Source organism: Perca fluviatilis, chromosome 22 (assembly GCF_010015445.1).
Source record: "Perca fluviatilis chromosome 22, GENO_Pfluv_1.0, whole genome shotgun sequence".
Lineage (NCBI taxonomy): Eukaryota > Metazoa > Chordata > Actinopteri > Perciformes > Percidae > Perca > Perca fluviatilis.
The window spans coordinates 10,814,643-10,832,869 of NC_053133.1; the positions used below are offsets into that span (position 1 = coordinate 10,814,643).

Consider the following 18,227-nt stretch of genomic DNA (forward strand, 5'->3'; position numbering starts at 1 on the left):
AAACCTCCAGCTGAGACAGGAACCAAATCCCTGGAGAACACGTTATCATTATGGCGCATATTGCACTTAAAAGGATAGGAGGGAGCACATTTGTTGGTTTTTGTCATTTCACGCTGTCAGAAGTGGTCGCAGAAGGTCTCAGAAGTTTGCTACCGCTGAAAAAATCATGGGCTTTTGCTTCGGACTGATGATAACAGGGGTTTATTTAGGGAAACTAGAAGCCACGAAACCTATTAGACCTTAAGTATAAATCACATATGATCGTTTTAAATGCTTCTATGGTCGACCTCAGAGCAGAGTCTGTGAAAAGGATATCCGCTTATCACTACTGTATATCTACACTGAAACCCTGTTTGTAAATATGCAATTTCATCCCTTGTAGAAAATGCATGATAAATGAAATGAAAAGGCATTAAATTTCAAAAAAGGCAACTATTACAAAGCTTAGCTAACCTGGGCTCGTATAACAAAGACACACAGCTACTACAGGCTAACGGAGTTCGAAACATTAATGATATTGTCTCCTCTCCCTGCGTGTTGCGTTTAATGTGAGATTGAGACTTAGCTGGCCTGGATGACTGTATACTTTCTTATCTAAGAGGGATTGTGCTGTGTTAAACTGACTCACCCAGCCACTATTTCCTTCATGGCTGCTTGCTTCGCTAACCACCACATCGGGAGGGTCCGCTACTCTGCATTCACTGCTCCGTCGGCGTCCTTGCTGGGCCAGCACCACTCTTCCATGTTGATGTAGTTCAGGTTTTCAAAGATGTATTTACAAAAGTTGTGTTGTGGGAAAACAAGAATGGTCTTTCAGCTTGTTTGTCCTTATTCGCCATGTGGTAGCGTGTGGTATGCAGGTGTCTGCCTACAGTGTGCAGCCTCCATAATTAAAACAATCTCCTAAATGAATCTCATCCCCCCCCCCCCATGTAACGTGTCAGTCTGTCCCTGTCAATTAGCTAACCCTACCCACTTCTCTACAGACACTAAACTAATGTATCACAATGCTGAAAGGAAAATAATGTAGGCAATACTTTATCAATCAGCCTAATACAAATCTAATCAAACCATGATTTGTTTCGGTATTTAACTTTATTCAGAGAGTAATGATTTTCGCGCTTGTCTCTCTGTATTATCTTCCCTGTCTCTTTCTCTTTGTTCATAATGTTATAATCCTTTATGTGTGTGTTTGTGTATGTGTGTGTGTGTGTGTTTCCATCCCACAGTGGAGTACGACAGGGAGCTCTCTCCGCAGCGGCGTCACCACAAGGAGTTTAAGTTCAACCTCTCGCAGATCCCAGAGGGCGAGGCCATCACCGCAGCAGAGTTTCGCCTCTATAAGGAGTGTGTGAGCCGCGCCTTCCTCAATGACACCTTCCTACTCAAAGTCTACCAGGTTGTCAAGGAGCACCCTGACAGGTAACACACACACACACACACACACACACACACACACACACACACACACACACACACACACAGTGATAAGGTTTTGACAGGAAGATAACTGGTTTGAATCCATGCAACAGAGAAATGCAGCGTGGATCTCTCATGTCCCTCAACAAAACCCAAGCTAAACCCTGATTTCCCCTAAAATAGTTTTCCTTTTTCCATGGCTAACCCCCCTTTAAAATGGAAATATTATACATGTGTTGTAGTTATTTAGTTAGTTTCTACTTACAGTGTCATGTCAAACATTTGACTCATCCTACGAGACATTGTTATACATCAAACATAAAAAAGACATCTTCCAGTAACAAATATAGGAAAACATTGATTACTGCATATGTGATTCTGTGTTCTTCCTATTAACATATTGGCAAAAGGCCAAATAGCAGGAAAAAAGAACAAAAAATGCAACAAGCTTTTGCCCAGTCTTTCTGAAAGTATTTGGCTAATTTAAATAAAAATATGACTTATTCAATATCAGTGGCACATTGAACAAATCAGATTTTTCTCCTTCGTCTTCTTCCAGACTGACTGTACAGGTTCAGCATTGACTGCACACATAACGATCCTTATTTCTTAGATGAATTCCTTTCAACATAACTTGCAGTGCAGAGGGGTTGCCCTGTGGTTGTACTGCGAATCAACAAGTCAACAAGAGAGGGTGTTACTGAAAATAGAAAGCATGCTCAGTTCTCTTTTTCCTTATACCAAAAGGTAAAGATTATGTTTATAAAAACATTGCCTCTGCCTGTGTTTCTCTCCATCTCCCTATAATTTTTTTTACTGACACTGGGCCCTTGCCATGTTTATATTATAAAATCAAGCAAAGCCATGTCTTACAGAAATAGCACAGCTTCAAAATCCTCCTGTTCCCCCAAATAAGCGCAGCTAATACATGCCAAACATTTACATTACGTCTGCAGGGGCAGATAAACATCCAGTAAGATATCTGAATGATATTTATGTTTTATCAAGCCCGCCCAGCGAGAACCAACTCTCAACATGAAGAGAATTCCTGATATACATATTTAGGCTAACATTCTATATTGTACCGTATACTTTTTACTTTTTATATATTATTTTGTGTTGAATATCATCGCGAAGCAAAACACCTTGAGGTGGGGTCTCTCACACCAAATGTTCTCAGACTACTGATGCTAGAGCTGATCCACTCTGAAGTCCACAGCTTGAAAAAGTAGCTACAGTATAGATTTTGGCAAAGTATATTTTTCTGTCTGTCAAAAGGTTTCTATGGGTATCAAGACCTACTTATTTGCAGCATTCCTTTATCCCTACAATGGGTATGTTGTGCTCTCCAGCCTGGAGGTAAAGCCTTTTATTTTCGGAGATATTTGGAGATTAAAGGGCCCATATATCTCCAATTTCTGTATTATTGCAGGACAGCTTTTTTTGCCTTGAAGAAAATTACAGCCTTGATGGTGTGCTCTAGGTGGAGAACATTTGCTCTGGCTGTGTTTGTGCTTTTTAGGAGTGAATTCACGGTGCCACATGAATCCACTGACAAAATCGGTTACGCCTCTATGACATTAAAGTCGTAACTGTTCTCGTTTTACATTCTTATCTTTATTGTCCTCAGTGCTGAATGTAACGCCCAAGGTTTGACAGTGTATATGCTGTTAAGTCTTTGTTGTTGTTTTTTCTGATTTTCCGCCTTTGGCAAAACTGTAGGTACCTTTTTTGTAATCGCCCAATCGGTGGGGAGCCTGTAAACTTCCTTGTGCCCCTCCTTCCCATAAAATCCTGACTCCTGTCTTGACTCTAAGCCGTAATGATAGAGCGCTTAATTAGCCTGACACCCTTTGTACTTTTCATTTGATTGGGGTGGTTTCGCTAACAGCAGGCAAGGAATGTGAGAGATTACAATGCCAGAAATGTGGCAGGCCTGACATTGTAGTGAGAAAGGGCAGGTTGCTGCAAAGGCTGTTTTTTACTGACCCAAACCCATTGAGCAGCATTTTACTAGCTATTATAGTGTACCTAACCAGATGATTTTTCTTAAGTATTTTAGTTCCGGCTAACAGTGATATTGCTTTTATTCTGATTCTTAAAATGTTGCTCAGGTATACAGGCATGTAGATCCCGAGTTATGATCTCCTTCTTGCACTGAAAACCTCTGCATTCTCTCCATCCAAATATCTGACTTGCAGTTGCTTTTACAATCTTACAAATATGCCTTTTCAGCAGCTTAAAAGATGAAAACACATTAAATAACCTGGCCAGCTGTGGGCTACACTCTCCTACCTTGCGTTACATTTTTAACAACATTCACTGACAAGACTTATAAAGGAGATTTATTGTAGTAAAAAAACAACTTTCACCTTTGACCTTATTATTCCAGTTCATTTAAGCAGTCAGTCAATAAGAAGTTTTACAGTAGGCTCTCAGTAGCCTTGGCCCTACAGGCAGTTCTCTGATAGACCCCCTGCCGTCCTTCGTGAGCCGAACAGTGGCTGTGACGATGAGGCAGAAACATTGGCACACTGGCCCACGCTGTGACAAACGTGTGAACTTAGCAGTGGGGTGGAGAGTGTGTGTGTGTGTGTGTGTGTGTGTGTGTGTGTGTGTGTGTGTGTGTGTGTGTGTGTGTGTGTGTGTGTGTGTGTGTGTGTGTGTGTGTGTGTGTGTGTGTGTGTGTGTGTGTGTGTGTGTGTGTGTGTGTGTGTGTGTGTGTGTGTGTGTGTGTGTGTGTGTGTGTGTGAGGGGAAAAAGGGGAATAGAAGCTCATACGGAAACTGTCAGAAACACTCTCATTAATGACCAATAAAGAGGGGCTGCTGATGCATGACTGCAGGGGCATTCTGCGAACACCTGGATGATTGTGAGGCTTTGATGTCTGCTCTGGAGGAGGGTCCGACAGACCCGATGCTGTGTTATTACTTCTGTAATGGGACAGTGGGAGGACAGGCCCTCTTATCACTCACACTCTGTCTTTTTCTTTACAACTCCTGTGCTCTCTTTTCATTAATTTGTCCACAGTTTTTTCTTCCCGTTTGACGTTTGATTCTTCCATTTTGTAGCCTTATTTCGTTCACACACAAACGTAAATGATATAAACATACATGTAGCCTGATACCGAAGATTTAATACCCTCCTTTTTTCCTGTCCCTCAGAGAGGTAGACTGTATGGTCAACCCTACAGTGGAGTACAATACAGTGTATCCCAGCATTTTCTGTTAAGTGCTGCTATCCATCTTTCTGTCATTTTGTTATGATACTGTTTCCCTGATACAAACCAACAGCTCCTGGATTTCCCTTGGTTTCTTAAAGAGGTAGATCAGTACTCTAGTGTACTGATCTACCTACTATAATAGCACTGCACTGTACATTTTATTTTATTTATTTATTTAACCCATATTCAACCAGGGAGACCTGGCCAAGACAGCCAAGACTTTTATGCTGTCATTTGATTTACTAAAGCAATAAAATACAATGTACCAACAACTACACAGAGCATAATTATCAGAGTCAAGCGCATTAGACACTTAAAAAAACTTTTCATGCCAGGGTTGGCTCTTCTTTTCATGTGCATCAACTCTTTATTTCTCTTTCCATCATACCTGCCAACATTTGGTTTTCAAACTCCAGGAGATTTGTGCGGGGGCATGGCGGCGCGACCGGGGGGGGGGGTGGCAGCAGTTAAGCGTGGAGGTTATCGATATGACTAGGTAAGATGCATGTAAATTGTTGCGCCCAACACTGTTGAAATTGACAGCTATATTTCGATTTCTTTGCGGGAACACCGCCTTCACCTGCCATTTTTATCGGCTCGCTTTCGAGTCTGACTCTGAACTTCCCGTGATGCTTGCGCAGAGATCAACTGTGCAACTGGGTTATAGGTTGCCAGGTTGAGGTGACAAACGGGTTAAACATTGTATATGGTGTGTGGATTGTGTGAATAGGATGCGTTTCATGCAAGATCTGGCAACTGGTCTACATTAGACAAACATATTGGTCCGATTATTTATAAAGGAGTTTGGGCCATGCAAATTATGGGAGTTTCCCGGGACAAATAACAAACCGGGAGGGGTCCGGGAGATAGGGCTAAAAAACAGGAGAAACCCGGGAAAAACGGGAGTGTTGGCAGGTATGCTTTCCATCTCTATATATAAGTTGTGTATTTGCTGTACTTTTTCCTCTTTTGTGCTTACCCAAATTAATATGCCTCTTTTTAATCTAGCCATCTGACACAACTTGACTGTTGGCTCCATCTGCATTGCAAGATTTTATCTAACTTTAATTGTAAGATGTTTGTAAAATTCTTAACCGAGTTTAACTTAGCCTTTTTGAGTACTACGGTACAGTTTGATAGTTGCCTGCTACTTTATCATTTTTACCTGCGACTGAATAAAAAAACAATGTAGGTCCTCAAAAACCTCAAAGACAAAACCTGGTCAGCAAAAAGCCAACGTGTGAACTAACTAGCTAGGCTGTTCTGAAACTTAAAGGGATACTTTGCCTATTTTTAAACAAGCTCTGTGTCGTCTTTGTGTGGGCCAGTGTGTGCAAATGAACGGTGTGCGGCTTCCCTTTGAGGCGCCAATGCATGAAAAGGGAGTGGAGCAGTGGAGGTCTGCTGAGATCTCGGCGCATTTCGCATCATCCGGCGGATCTTGGCAGACCTTGGCTGCTCTGTTCCGCGGGGAGCTTTGTGCACTGGCGCCACAGAGGGAAGCCAAACACCATTCATCTGCAGACAATGCCCAAACAGCCATGACACAGAGCTGGATTTAAATCAGCAAAATATCTCTTTAAAGTACACCTTGGATAACCACATAAACTAATTAACTTAGAGTTAACAACATCTTTTCCAGTTATTGCTTAGATGCTAGGCTTGATACTATTGGTGTATTTCTTTCCTACATATTATCTTTATTTTATTTTTTAAATGGCAGTCATTGCAAAAATATACCGCCAGACAGTTTCCTTGGCTAATTGGCTTCACAGTCAAGTTACAAAACACATTTCTATTATTATCAATGATCTAAGCTATTGTTCTTTTGTGTCATCTCCCATGTTCTCCCAGAGAGGCAGACCTGTTCTTGCTGGAATCTCGCAGGCTGTGGGCAGCTGAGGAAGGCTGGCTGGAGTTTGACATCACTGCTACCAGCAACCTGTGGGTGATGAGCCCGGTGCACAATCTGGGCCTGCAGGTCAGCGTGGAGACCAGCAGTGGTAAGAGATTACATCACATATATGTTTGTATTTTTAATTTTAAAGCACACATAAATCAAAAAACAACATAAATCCATAGTTGAAAGAAACTTTTAAAGTTTTACCTGTTGGTAGTTTAAGTAAGTCCCTTCCTGTGGTCCCAAAAATAACCTAATTTGGGCAACTTGTGCAGATGGACATGACCATTACGGTGAATCTTACCTTGTTATGTGCCGTGTCTTCTGAAACAGGGCAGAGCATCAGCTCCAAGGAGGCGGGGCTCGTAGGACGTGACGGTGCGCTGGAGAAGCAGCCTTTCATGGTGGCGTTCTTCAAAGTCAGTGAAGTGCAAATCCGCAGCGCCCGCTCCACTGGCGGAAAACGTCGCCAGCAGAACCGCAACCGATCCACGCAACCACAGGAGGGATCCAGAGGGCTTGGCCCAGCAGGTCAGTCTGACGTCCGCTACACAAACACTTGAACCTTCACTGAGCCCATCAAACAATACAGCCATGAACACAATCAGACACAAAACTGACCTCAGTCCAACCTCACTACATCCGTAGCTCAACCTGTTGAGATCAGTGGATGTGTAGCATTTGTTTGAAGTATCCCTCTTCGACACAATCGATAAATTGGACCTGACTTCATCCGGATCTCTGTCTAATCAGCCCCTATCAGATGAAAATCCGAGCCAAGGGATGATGTCCAAAATCTGTTTTTGCTGTAGTTTCTCTGTGTGGATGAAAGGTAGTGAAGTGTATCTTGAAAACCTGCATATTAAGCAGGGACTGTAGTGTTTTTCAGAGCAATATGTATACAATGTTTTATTTATGAAGGGAATTTCTACAGCACCTCTCCAGACAGGTTGAGCTAGAGAGTTGAATATAGGGTTTGGCTAGAGATTTCAGCTAAAAAGACTTTTTAGAGAAAAAGGCTAGAGCAAAGGCTAGAATATGAGACAGATGGGTGGTGTTAGAGAAGATTTTTGACACTGACAAGTCTAATTACAACTTTTTATGTTGCACTGTGGAATCATTTGAGTTCTCACTAGAGATTTTGGACAACACAGCAAAATGGCAGACCCACAAAATAGTGGTCTAGTGAATATTCAGTGATTTAAGACGCAGAATCCATCTTGACAGATGACCTCATCCTCTGAAGCTCCTCATTAGTCCTCCCCGCTTCTCTTCCTACTCAGCAGTATGATGTAATGAGCAGGTATAAGCCCGAACTCCGCAAGCTTTTCAAATTAAATCAAACCCTAATACGCCCACCTTTCACCTGCTGTGTAATTCTGGCCAGACTTTACAGCACTTAAAGCTAAGCTGCTCCTGTGAGGCTTCATTGTGTGACTAGTGCTGTACACAAAGCGAGCGCTCAGTGAGCCTGCTGTTAATATCGGTCTGATCCTTGGCTAATTTGACAGATGAAGCATTTTGTTAATATTAAGGCTCAAAGCTTTGGCTTTGCTACTGTATGTATCAGAGGAGAGCCCTGTGTGCAGCCATAACTAAAATGTATCCAGCAGGCAACCACCTCCTATATTTTTTAAGTATTGTTGATTATCCTTAGTTTTCTTATGCCCAATGTGTTAAAAACATAGTTTGGCCCATCAGCAGCCTAAGCTCTGCACACCTGCTTGCTGGTCTCATGTGAGACTTGTGATAAATGATGTGCGAGAATCAGCCCAAGTATACTCGAGCTGATTCCAGGGGCTGAGACTGGCCCAAAATTAGCCGCGAACTGGAGCTGATTCTCAGCCCAAAACGGCTGAAGTCCGCACCCTAAAAACCTGGCTAAATCTGGGCAAGAGACGGCTCACATTTGGTTCTCTGGTGCCACAACACAGCGTAGTGCACTGACACACAGCTGCAAACAGCCCCACTTGGCTGGCTACCTGGGAAGCGATTTACCTTTACTTTGCTTCTTCTGCAACCCAATTTAATGGCTCTACCATCTGCGTCGCATACAGAAGTATTTGTGGGACAGGTTTGTTCTCACCACTACTCTGAAAAACCCTTGCTGAGATTTCTTTGGCTCTATTTCCTGTTTGTTCATTGCATCTCCTTCACTTTCTCAGTAGGTTACTGTGTGCTGCTGTTAACACAACAGGTTGTAAGTAAAATTCCTGCTGGGCTTTTCGCAGTAATTGCATTAGATGAAAGCTTTGGCTGACATAACAGAGAACAAAGACTCATCATTTGTTATGCTACAGGACAGTTAGAGTGTACCACATGTTCGGTTTTGGCTCCAGACCTGTACTCTCTTCTAGACAGCTGTCTTTGGCTTAGGATGTCTTAAGACTTTAAGTCGAGATGTCTTGAAGATGATACTGATACTGGGGTACACTAGCGAATCAGAGAGCTAAGGTTATGGCTATGGTGTGCACCATGTGCTCACAATGTGGGTTAGTGTTTCTCTAACGAATGTCATCATTGCTCTCTCTCAGTATATAAAGAAATATTTTTGTCAAATGTAAATAAATTGATAATTAATGAAATAATTAAATGCTAATAGACCGTCTCTTACTTTTTAAAAGCAAATTGTGGACAAGGTAGGTTGGCTGTAGTCTGCTTTTTTGTCGCAGCTTATATCAGGATGAGAAAACTTTCTCTGAAGTGAATCGGCTCAGAAATCTGCTCTAACAAGGACAAACTGTTAAATATGTGTCCTGGAGGATTGGACTTTACATAACCCAAAACATCAAGACCTCTCCGCCTCGCCACTTGGGACGACGGGGAGTGTAAATATTTAGATCCTACACAGGAAGCGGGGAGGCCCCCCTCGCGACAGCCGAGTGTCCGTGGCCAGCATAGGACTGCTGGGATTGGATGGGATGGGAGGATCCGTGAGGAATTCAGGAGGGCATATGGTTTCAATACCGCATCACTCACTCCAGAGACAGGGAGGAGGACAGGATGGATGGGGAGAGCATCCGTCTTGTGGAGCGCTCATGGGGAGAAACAAAATGTGGACGTTGTCCCCCAGTTTCTGTTTGGCACAGAGCTACAGTACATCAGTTCAGGCCGCCACAGCTCCAACTAAAGGTGTATTTCACCGATAATTTACCTTTTTTCTGAAAAAAACATGAGATCAAATTGCTCTAGTGTGCACTAACTTCCACAGAGGCTTTTTCAACATCAATTACCTTGCTCGGTGTGCTTTCTAAAAATAGTTTTCACTCCACTGCCCAAATTGCACACTCTTGACCTGCGTGGTTAACCGCTTCACTGATTTTACGGCATCTTTTATTGATGTTTGGTACCATGTTGTTCTCTTTTTAAGTATAAGTTACACCTTATAAGCTATTTTTGTCTATTTCATTTAGAGTTTACACACTTTGCTGTACGGCTTTGCTTTGCTATAAATTACTAAAATTCCTTCCTCAGTCTGCAATGAATATAAAACAACCTTTTAACTATGAAACGTTATTTTCCCTACTGTACACCCTGTGAGGCCTTGGGCCTTGTTATTTCCTCATTTTCACAATTTTAGCGAGCTGGATTTAATACGGCATGTGATTTCAAATGTCTTCCAGATGACATAATAGGACAAATTCAGCCAAATAAATTTCTGCAGCATTAGTTTTGAAATAATAGTGTGATTGTATGTGTAATAAATCATCTTTGTTTTTCACATTTTACTCACAAAAGCAAACAATTTGCAGACCCGACAGACTAATGTCTTGTTTTCAAATTTATTGAGTAAATTGGTCTTGCGTTGGATGCATAAAAAGTTTGGTCAGCAGCATGATGCTTCTGGCCCCTCTGGGTGTGCCTGATGTGTGCACAGTGGAAAATGCTTGCCAAAAGAACAATACAACACCTTTAAAGGTAATTTGGGGTTTCGTGGGCGAAGAAGGCCGTGGAGGTAATGGGAGTCGGGTTGGGCTTTGGCTGTGGGGGAAGTTAACAACCATCCGGGGAAGGAATATCACGTCCCAGCACAGCACAGGCAGTCTGTAATTAGGCCTAGCCAGTCATTAGCTGCACAGCTAAAAGACTGACCACGCTAGCATCGCTTAAAGAATTATAATAACATGGCCCTTGGCCAGCAGTGTTTTGTCATCTGTCTGTCCTCTCCTCCCTCCATCTCCTTATTCTCCTCGCTCCCTCCCCACCCGACCTCCTTTTGTTTACCGTCGGAGTAATTAGACATGGCGGAGCTCCCTCGCAGGGTTTAATAACCTCTGTGATGAAAGACGGGAAGAAAGATAAACTTCAGTAGTAGTGGTTGGTGGGAGGGATAAGAGAGGAGAAACGTCACGGACAACAGTGACATTCTCCTTTCATGTCGCTGTTCATGGCCTCTCTCCTTTCAGGAAGGAATGAGGCCATCGGGACTCTCTCCTTCCTTCTGCGTTAGTGACACAGATTGTATCTTAAACTTTGGGCCCATATAACGCAAGTTTTCTGTCACCACCACCTCTGTGGGGCATGTAATTGATACTGTAAAAGCTGCAATCTTTTCCCGGTCATGATTTGAGAAATTGCTGGAGCAAACTATAGAATTACAGTGAGGCGGTTTGAGAGATTGTGGCCTGCTGGGGTTGAAATTACTTTTAATGTCAAATGTCAGACACACACACACAGACACACACACACACACACACACACACACGCTTCCTACACCAAACACCCTGGCTATAAAGTCTGAATTGGCACCATTTAATTCTTGTATTTTTGGAACAACATGTTATAAAAATAACTTATGGCCTTTTCCTCATAACATAGGTGCTGGTGAAAGTGTTCCGGGGGCTTAATGAATGGCAGGTAGTGTAGCGAGGGGTTAATATCAGCCCAGTACTGTATATCGAAAGTCTCAGTGTTAAAGAGCTACAGCGCTTACGCTCAGTAAGGAGCAGTGTTTCCCCTGCTATTGAATAGGCATGGTGGTGAACCGGCAGCCGCTGCCCCACCTCAATGAATTCAATGTGAATTGGCTGTAATGGAGAGCTTTAGTGTCAAATGGATGCTTGTCTATTCACAGAGAAACATTTCCATGTTAAACACTGTTAGGTAAGCTGTGTTAATATGAGAGCAAAGCTCAGTGCCACTGACTCCATTCATATCGCCGTGTCAGTAAAGGAAATCCTGCCTCCATTTGATATTCAAATATTCGGTCCTGACAGCATAGCACGAAGCAGGTCAAATTAGAATTCACGCTTTGGTTCTTTAGGTGCTGCCGATGCTCAAAGGAATTGTTGACATGTTGTACACTGTACAAATTAAATATCAGATCAAACAAGACATTAATTAGTGGGCTTTAGAGGTGCTGGTAGGTGGATTTAGGTGGATGTTACCTTTGGACAGAGCAGGGCTAGCTGTTTCCCCCTGATTCCTGTCTTTATGCTAAGCTGTGCTCACCACTTGTTAGCTGTTGCTTCATATTTAGCGTACAGACATGAGTGGTATTGAATGATCATATTTTCCAAAATGTCAAACTAATACCTTTAATGAATGAGCGTCATAAAACCATCTGAATTATGTTATTACGTATATATTTTTTGTGCAGACCTCCAATGTAAAACAAAAACCTACTGTAATACGTAGTAAGCACATACTTTTAATTAGTATACAGTAGTAGTAGTAGTATATAAATGAGTATAATATGTACTTTAGAGTAAGTTTTCCCTCTCTGTCAAGGAAAGGAAAAAGAAATGAATGGAAGCCTCATGGGAGCCGGAGCTCAGCGGTAGCTGTGTGGCATTAAATTTTTACAGGCAGGAAGGGGAGATGTGGTTTATGGGCACCACAAATCTGGGCTTTTACACTCAATGAAAGCCCACAGTAAATATCAGCTTTATTCCTCTTAAAGAACCCCACAGACTGTAAATGCTAATGGCTTTGAAGGCCAATAGGTGCAACAATAGTGTGTGTGTGTAAAGATAGATAGAAGATATTCTTTTAATGTGCGTTGATATTCACATTTTCAAGAAGATTTTGACAATTACGGAAATTAAATCAGCTGATATGACAATATCTCAGTTCTTTATCCAAGCATGTGCACTTATAGTTACTGTACTTGGAAAATGTGTTGGACCCTGGTTTGCTGAATGTTTATGGATCCTTTGAACTGAATATCTGACTGCACAGGGTGTTTAACCAATAAAACATGTAATTATTCTAACAAATAGAAGAATACACTGTTCATTTTAAAAGTTTTGGAGCATTTCATTTTGATAATAATTTTTTTTTTTTAATCTGTCTCTGCACACAAATCTCGTTCATGCCAAAAAAAGGGGCTGTGTGCAGACTGGAGTCTGAAGAAAGAAATCAAAGGAGATGATCAGATTTGACCACCCTGCCTGCAACCATAGAAACCTCACAAGGAACTACATTAATGGCTACTGGTGTTTTAGTCTCACTAGTGTGCAGGCAGCTTCATTCACCCTCCACCCTGGGCTGTGATTTGACCCAAAGCTGAATGTCACGCACCATAAACTAGACCTGTGTGTGTGTGTGTGTGTGTGTGTGTGTGTGTGTGTGTGTGTGTGTGTGTGTGTGTGTGTGTGTGTGTGTGTGTGTGTGTGTGTGTGTGTGTGTGTGTGTGTGTGTGTGTGTGTGTGTGTGTGTGTGTGTGTGTGTGTGTGTGTCTGTATGTGTGTCAGTGTTTGGAAGAATTGAGTACAGAGATATAAGTATAATAGTTATTTACAGAGACATGTTGACTGGCATAGAAATAAGCTTAAAATGATTAAAACCATATTCCAATATGGACTCATAAATCTCTGTACATTAACTGTGTGGAAGCCCCATCTTCCTATAAGACTGTAATGTGTCAATTCCCCTTTCTATAAACATTACCTTAAGTTCACATCAGGTCAGCCAAGACACTGAGCCAATCGGCTTAGTTCTCATCCTTGGATGTTTCCTGTATATACACACTGTACACAGTGCAAATGTTTCCTTACAAAGCAGGGGGGAAAAGTGGATTGTTTGATTGTCATAACTAAAGGAAAAATCAGTCCAACAGCAGCTGATCTAGGACCAGCCTGTTTCCTCATTGGTGAAGGTCTCCACTCTCCATATAGTAAATCTGTTAAATCTGAATACTCTCGGCTGTTGAAGACTCTGGCAGATCAGTCAGTCCACAGGGAGGCAGGGCGAGCATATGTGACCCCATATCCATGTGTATTATCTGCACACACACGGAGCCAAACATGCGTGCCTGAATGCACAGCAAACGCACACACACACACACACACATATACAGTCTGTATTTCCACATTAGCAGACACCCAGTGAACTGCCCTTCCGATTGAAAAGGAAGGAACTGTAAACTGGGGAAACACCTGACTGTATTTGATGGTTACGGATGACCATTTGACCTCACCTCGCAGCCGTCTGTCGTTGCCAGTCTCACCTTTCATTTCCTGTTTCTTACAGAATTAACCCTCTTTAATCAGATGACATATTCATGTTCTGCTGTAATGAAAAGAAACTATTGTTATTAATGTATTGTAAAACAACTGCACATTTTCGTTTTGTGCAGATGGTAAAAACTGAAGCCCAGACTTAGTGCCATGCTCTACTCCGCTCCTCTCTTTTCTTTGCTCTGTCTGACTCTTCTCGGTCTCTTTTCTCTTTTCCTCTCTCGTCATTTACTTCAAGCTGAGATGAATCCAAGTGGCAAATCCAACTTGTTCTCCCTTCCTCTCTCTGTGTGTCTCTCTCTTCTTCTTGCTTGAGACGAGTCCAGCTAAAACTCCCAGTCGCAAGTCTGGGCAGTGTGGTCAGGGCGTCTGTTCACATGAAATTTAATTTGATGATGACATCTTAATGCAACGAGGGCTGGCGATTTTGAATTACAACTCTTCGTTTTAATGTGTGGCTAAGTGGATTTGGCTGTTAAACAGATAAACATCAGGTCATTTGTGTGTGTGTGTGTGTGTGTGTGTGTGTGTGTGTGTGTGTGTGTGTGTGTGTGTGTGTGTGTGTGTGTGTGTGTGTGTGTGTGTGTGTGTGTTTTGTGTGTGTGTGTGTGTGTTTGTGTATGTACAGTAAGTGCCAGTGGCAATGAATGATAGACAGAGACATGGAAGGACCAAACATCAATGACCCTTACATTGGTGTGTGTGTGTGTGTGTGTGCGTGTGTGTGTGTGTCTCACTCCAGCTGACTAAACAAGGCTGCTGTTGGTGAGTTACTGAGGCGAGTGGCTGTGACTGAGTGACAAATCTTCGTCTGCAGTCTGACTCACACGCTCTCTTTTTCTCTGACACACACACACACGTCTGTACAGTATATGATGTGGCGATTGTTTCTTTAGGCAAACAGATCCTCTCTATTTATTGCCTATGACAAGCAAATAGCCATGTTTGCATGGCTTGACAGGATAAGTGGCTCCACCTAACAGGCAGATGAGGCAATGAGTAAATCTGGATAAAACGTGCTGATGACAGTTTTGGATGTGAGAGCCTGTTGCAGATAAACTCCAAAGCAGTAAATTCTTTAGTTTTTTCTTGCATTGTGTAAAGTTATTGTAGTCTAAATATCTTCGCTAAACATGGAAGCAGAAACCAGTATTGTAACCCTAATGACAAGTGCAGACACAAACACAAAACAAAATAGGCAACCACTAGAAGGTTTTTAGTGGGTAACTGTTTTATAATTAACTTTGCAATGTGAGAGAGTGCAGACCAGACCAACAACCAACTACAATTAAAAGCACTTGCGGGCTTAACTCTGAAGTGTTGGATTGTGGGGCCATCAAGAACCCAAGCTTAGTTTGCTTATGTGTTAGGGTGGATTTTAAGGGACAACTGCTACACCACATGGGTTATCTGGATGAAGCTCTTTTGAGAATACGGGCCTCTGACTAGTGCCATTTTTCCTTCTCTTTTTCTTTCTCTTGGGGGTTTGTGAAGAAAAAGATAATCACAATAAAATCAATGAGGCATGATTGAGGGAGTGAGCGGGAGAGAGCGTCAGTGGAAAGTCAGTGTCACCATCTTGACTTCAGCGCTGCGACCGTTGCCAGCAATGACCTCCTCGACTGTCAAAACCAAAGCTATACCTGGGACTGTCTGCAGTCGTCTGCCCCCGCTGCTGCAGAATGGAATAGCAATAATTAAGAACAAACTGCAGGACAGGAGAGTCCATAAACACAGTCGTCACTGTGTCACCACTTGCGCTCACGCCAAGCACTGTTTGAATGCTGATGAATTCAATTAGGCATGCGTTCAAACGCATTAGCCGGCAGATGAATGTAAAGCACATACAGCACAGTGACCGCTGCAATGAGCGTTTGTTCCTGTGCTCTGGTCTACGCCCTCACATGTCTCCACCCAGTGCATTACACGAGGCGTATTGTGTTGTTCTTCTGCTCTCAGATTCTGAATGTCATGACTTACTTTCATAGGGAATCATGTACCCAGGCAAGGGTTTTAACAAATTCACAACTATCCACTCTTATATGGGCAAAACTACATGAAGTATGTGTGCGAGATGCAATTTCCTGATGATTTCTGTTGTTCTGTTGCAGATTACAACAGCAGCGATCAGAAGACGGCATGCAGAAGACACGAGCTCTACGTCAGCTTCAGAGAGCTGGGCTGGCAGGTAGCGAATATTTTCTCATTCAGTACAACCAAACATGTCCTAATACACGTGTGGTGAACAGGTAAGGTAGACTCTTTAGGGCTAGTCTCACATTGCCAGACCCATCTCCACAGCTCTGTGTCAGTGCTGGAGGATGGTCTGGCTAAACCAAACCGCTCTGGCTTGTTCGTATTTCTTTAAACTATACACAACCTGGGCGGCGCTAAGCCCCGATAGCGGAGCTAGCGAGAAGGGAAGGCACATCATGTCAGGCTTTACCTCAGAAATGTACATCTGTTAAGCCAGACTACTTTAGGGTTGATGTTTACTGACAGGTGCCGTATTGTAATGTAGAACAATCTGAGAGGCTAACAACAACATTTACTTTTAAATATGGAATTTGGTTCAACGAGGATCCATAAACACTAGATATTGGACGTAAATCTGCACATAATAGGGTTGACTGTGCATATCTTGCATAATCAAGTCTGTTTTTATACATTCATACAAGTCAAAAGGCACAAAGAGAGTTTGCAGGATTAACACAGGGGAGTAAAATGCACAGATGTTTGGGCTATGTCTTCTTCAATGTGCAATAGTCATTAAGCTTCAGGACCGAGTTACTTTATGCTGTAACCAACAACATGTGCCAATCACTTTCTCACCAGCAGGTGTATCAAGTAGCTGCCTCTTGTTAAGACAGGTGTCTTAGTTGCTTACTCAAAATCGCCACTTCCTCATATAATCTAAAGGGGCCCCACCGTAAACTCACATTCTAAACGCCACTAGTCTGATATATAACTACTGCTGTCAAGCTCGGGTGGTCAAAAGAGAAAGTCAGTTAAAGTAGCTCGGTGGGAAGAGACTGCGTGTGTTTACGAGGACACAGACAGAGGAAGAAATAGAAGGGCAGAGTTACGTACATCCTTCCAAACAAGCTGAAGCTGTGAGCTCTTAACACAGCACTGACATCTAGAGGTGACACACACACACACACACACACACACACACACACACACACACACACACACACACACACACACACACACACAGGAAGGGAGCTGGACACAAAGAGAGGAACAGACAGAGATGACAAAGACAGAGAGAGACTATTAACACGGACAAGTTAGAAAGAGGTAAAACATGCAGAGAATTTGTCTGAGCAAAAGCGTGAGGCGTAGAGAGGAATGGAAGGAAGGAGGGGAGAAGTATTGCTTCCCTGAGCGATTCCACAGACAGGAGCGTTAGAGCAGGGACGCCCTTAAAGACGGGATTAACACCGAATTTACCAACAGGAGTCAGGTGGGCTAACTGTAACAGGGGCAATGCTGCATCCTCTCGTTTTTAGGAATAACTAATAACTCATACAATTGTAAAACACATGGTAATATTGAGCTGCACGGCTTCTCATTCACTGGTTCGGTGGAATTATAAAACCAGACCTGACCTTTGAATTGTTTCAAAACGACAGGCATCGTTAACGTTGACTCGATTTGATTGATTTAATCTGCTCCGACGGCGCTGCTTTTAACCTTTACTGTCCTGTGTTCCTCTCAGGACTGGATCATTGCTCCTGAAGGCTACGCAGCCAACTACTGTGATGGAGAGTGCTCCTTCCCCCTCAACGCCCACATGAACGCCACCAACCACGCCATCGTGCAGACCCTGGTATGACCAGCACAGGAGTGTACCATGCTCAGTATATTCTAAACAGTGTAGGAGTCGTTTTAGGTGTAAGTCACCCCTCCCTGCCAGGTGTTTGTGGTACTTCCTCTGAGGGATTTAGGAACATTGCAGCAGTCGCGCAACAAGATATTAAAGTGTCTGCAACTCTGTTTAAAGGAATGTATTGTAATGTTTTTTTAATGACTTCAAGAGATAACTACAACAACACATTTTGCGTGCAATTCTTTAAATTTGGGCTTGTTTAAAAAGGACTATACATTGTAATCCAGTTATTGTAAAACACAGTTTACTTAAAGAAGCACTCCTCTGATTTTACACATGAATATAAGTTCACTTGTCACGAAGAGTACTACTAGACTATTTCTGTAGGGG

General features: G+C 42.6%; 2 protein-coding genes across 2 annotated transcripts in view; both read left to right on the forward strand.

The window, feature by feature from the left end:
* zgc:101569 (uncharacterized protein LOC449822 homolog) overlaps nt 1–1,333 on the forward strand; it is a 46,601-nt gene extending 45,268 nt beyond the window's left edge. The window contains exon 9 of the transcript XR_005637949.1: nt 1,230–1,333. The gene's annotated coding sequence lies outside the window, so the exon portion shown is untranslated. The remainder of the gene's footprint in view (nt 1–1,229) is intronic.
* bmp6 (bone morphogenetic protein 6) overlaps nt 1–18,227 on the forward strand; it is a 46,200-nt gene that overhangs the window by 25,798 nt on the left and 2,175 nt on the right. Inside the window, exons 2-6 of the mRNA XM_039789593.1 lie at nt 1,230–1,422; nt 6,497–6,645; nt 6,876–7,073; nt 16,114–16,190; nt 17,727–17,837. Coding sequence (XP_039645527.1) covers nt 1,230–1,422; nt 6,497–6,645; nt 6,876–7,073; nt 16,114–16,190; nt 17,727–17,837 — 728 coding nt within the window. The remainder of the gene's footprint in view (nt 1–1,229; nt 1,423–6,496; nt 6,646–6,875; nt 7,074–16,113; nt 16,191–17,726; nt 17,838–18,227) is intronic.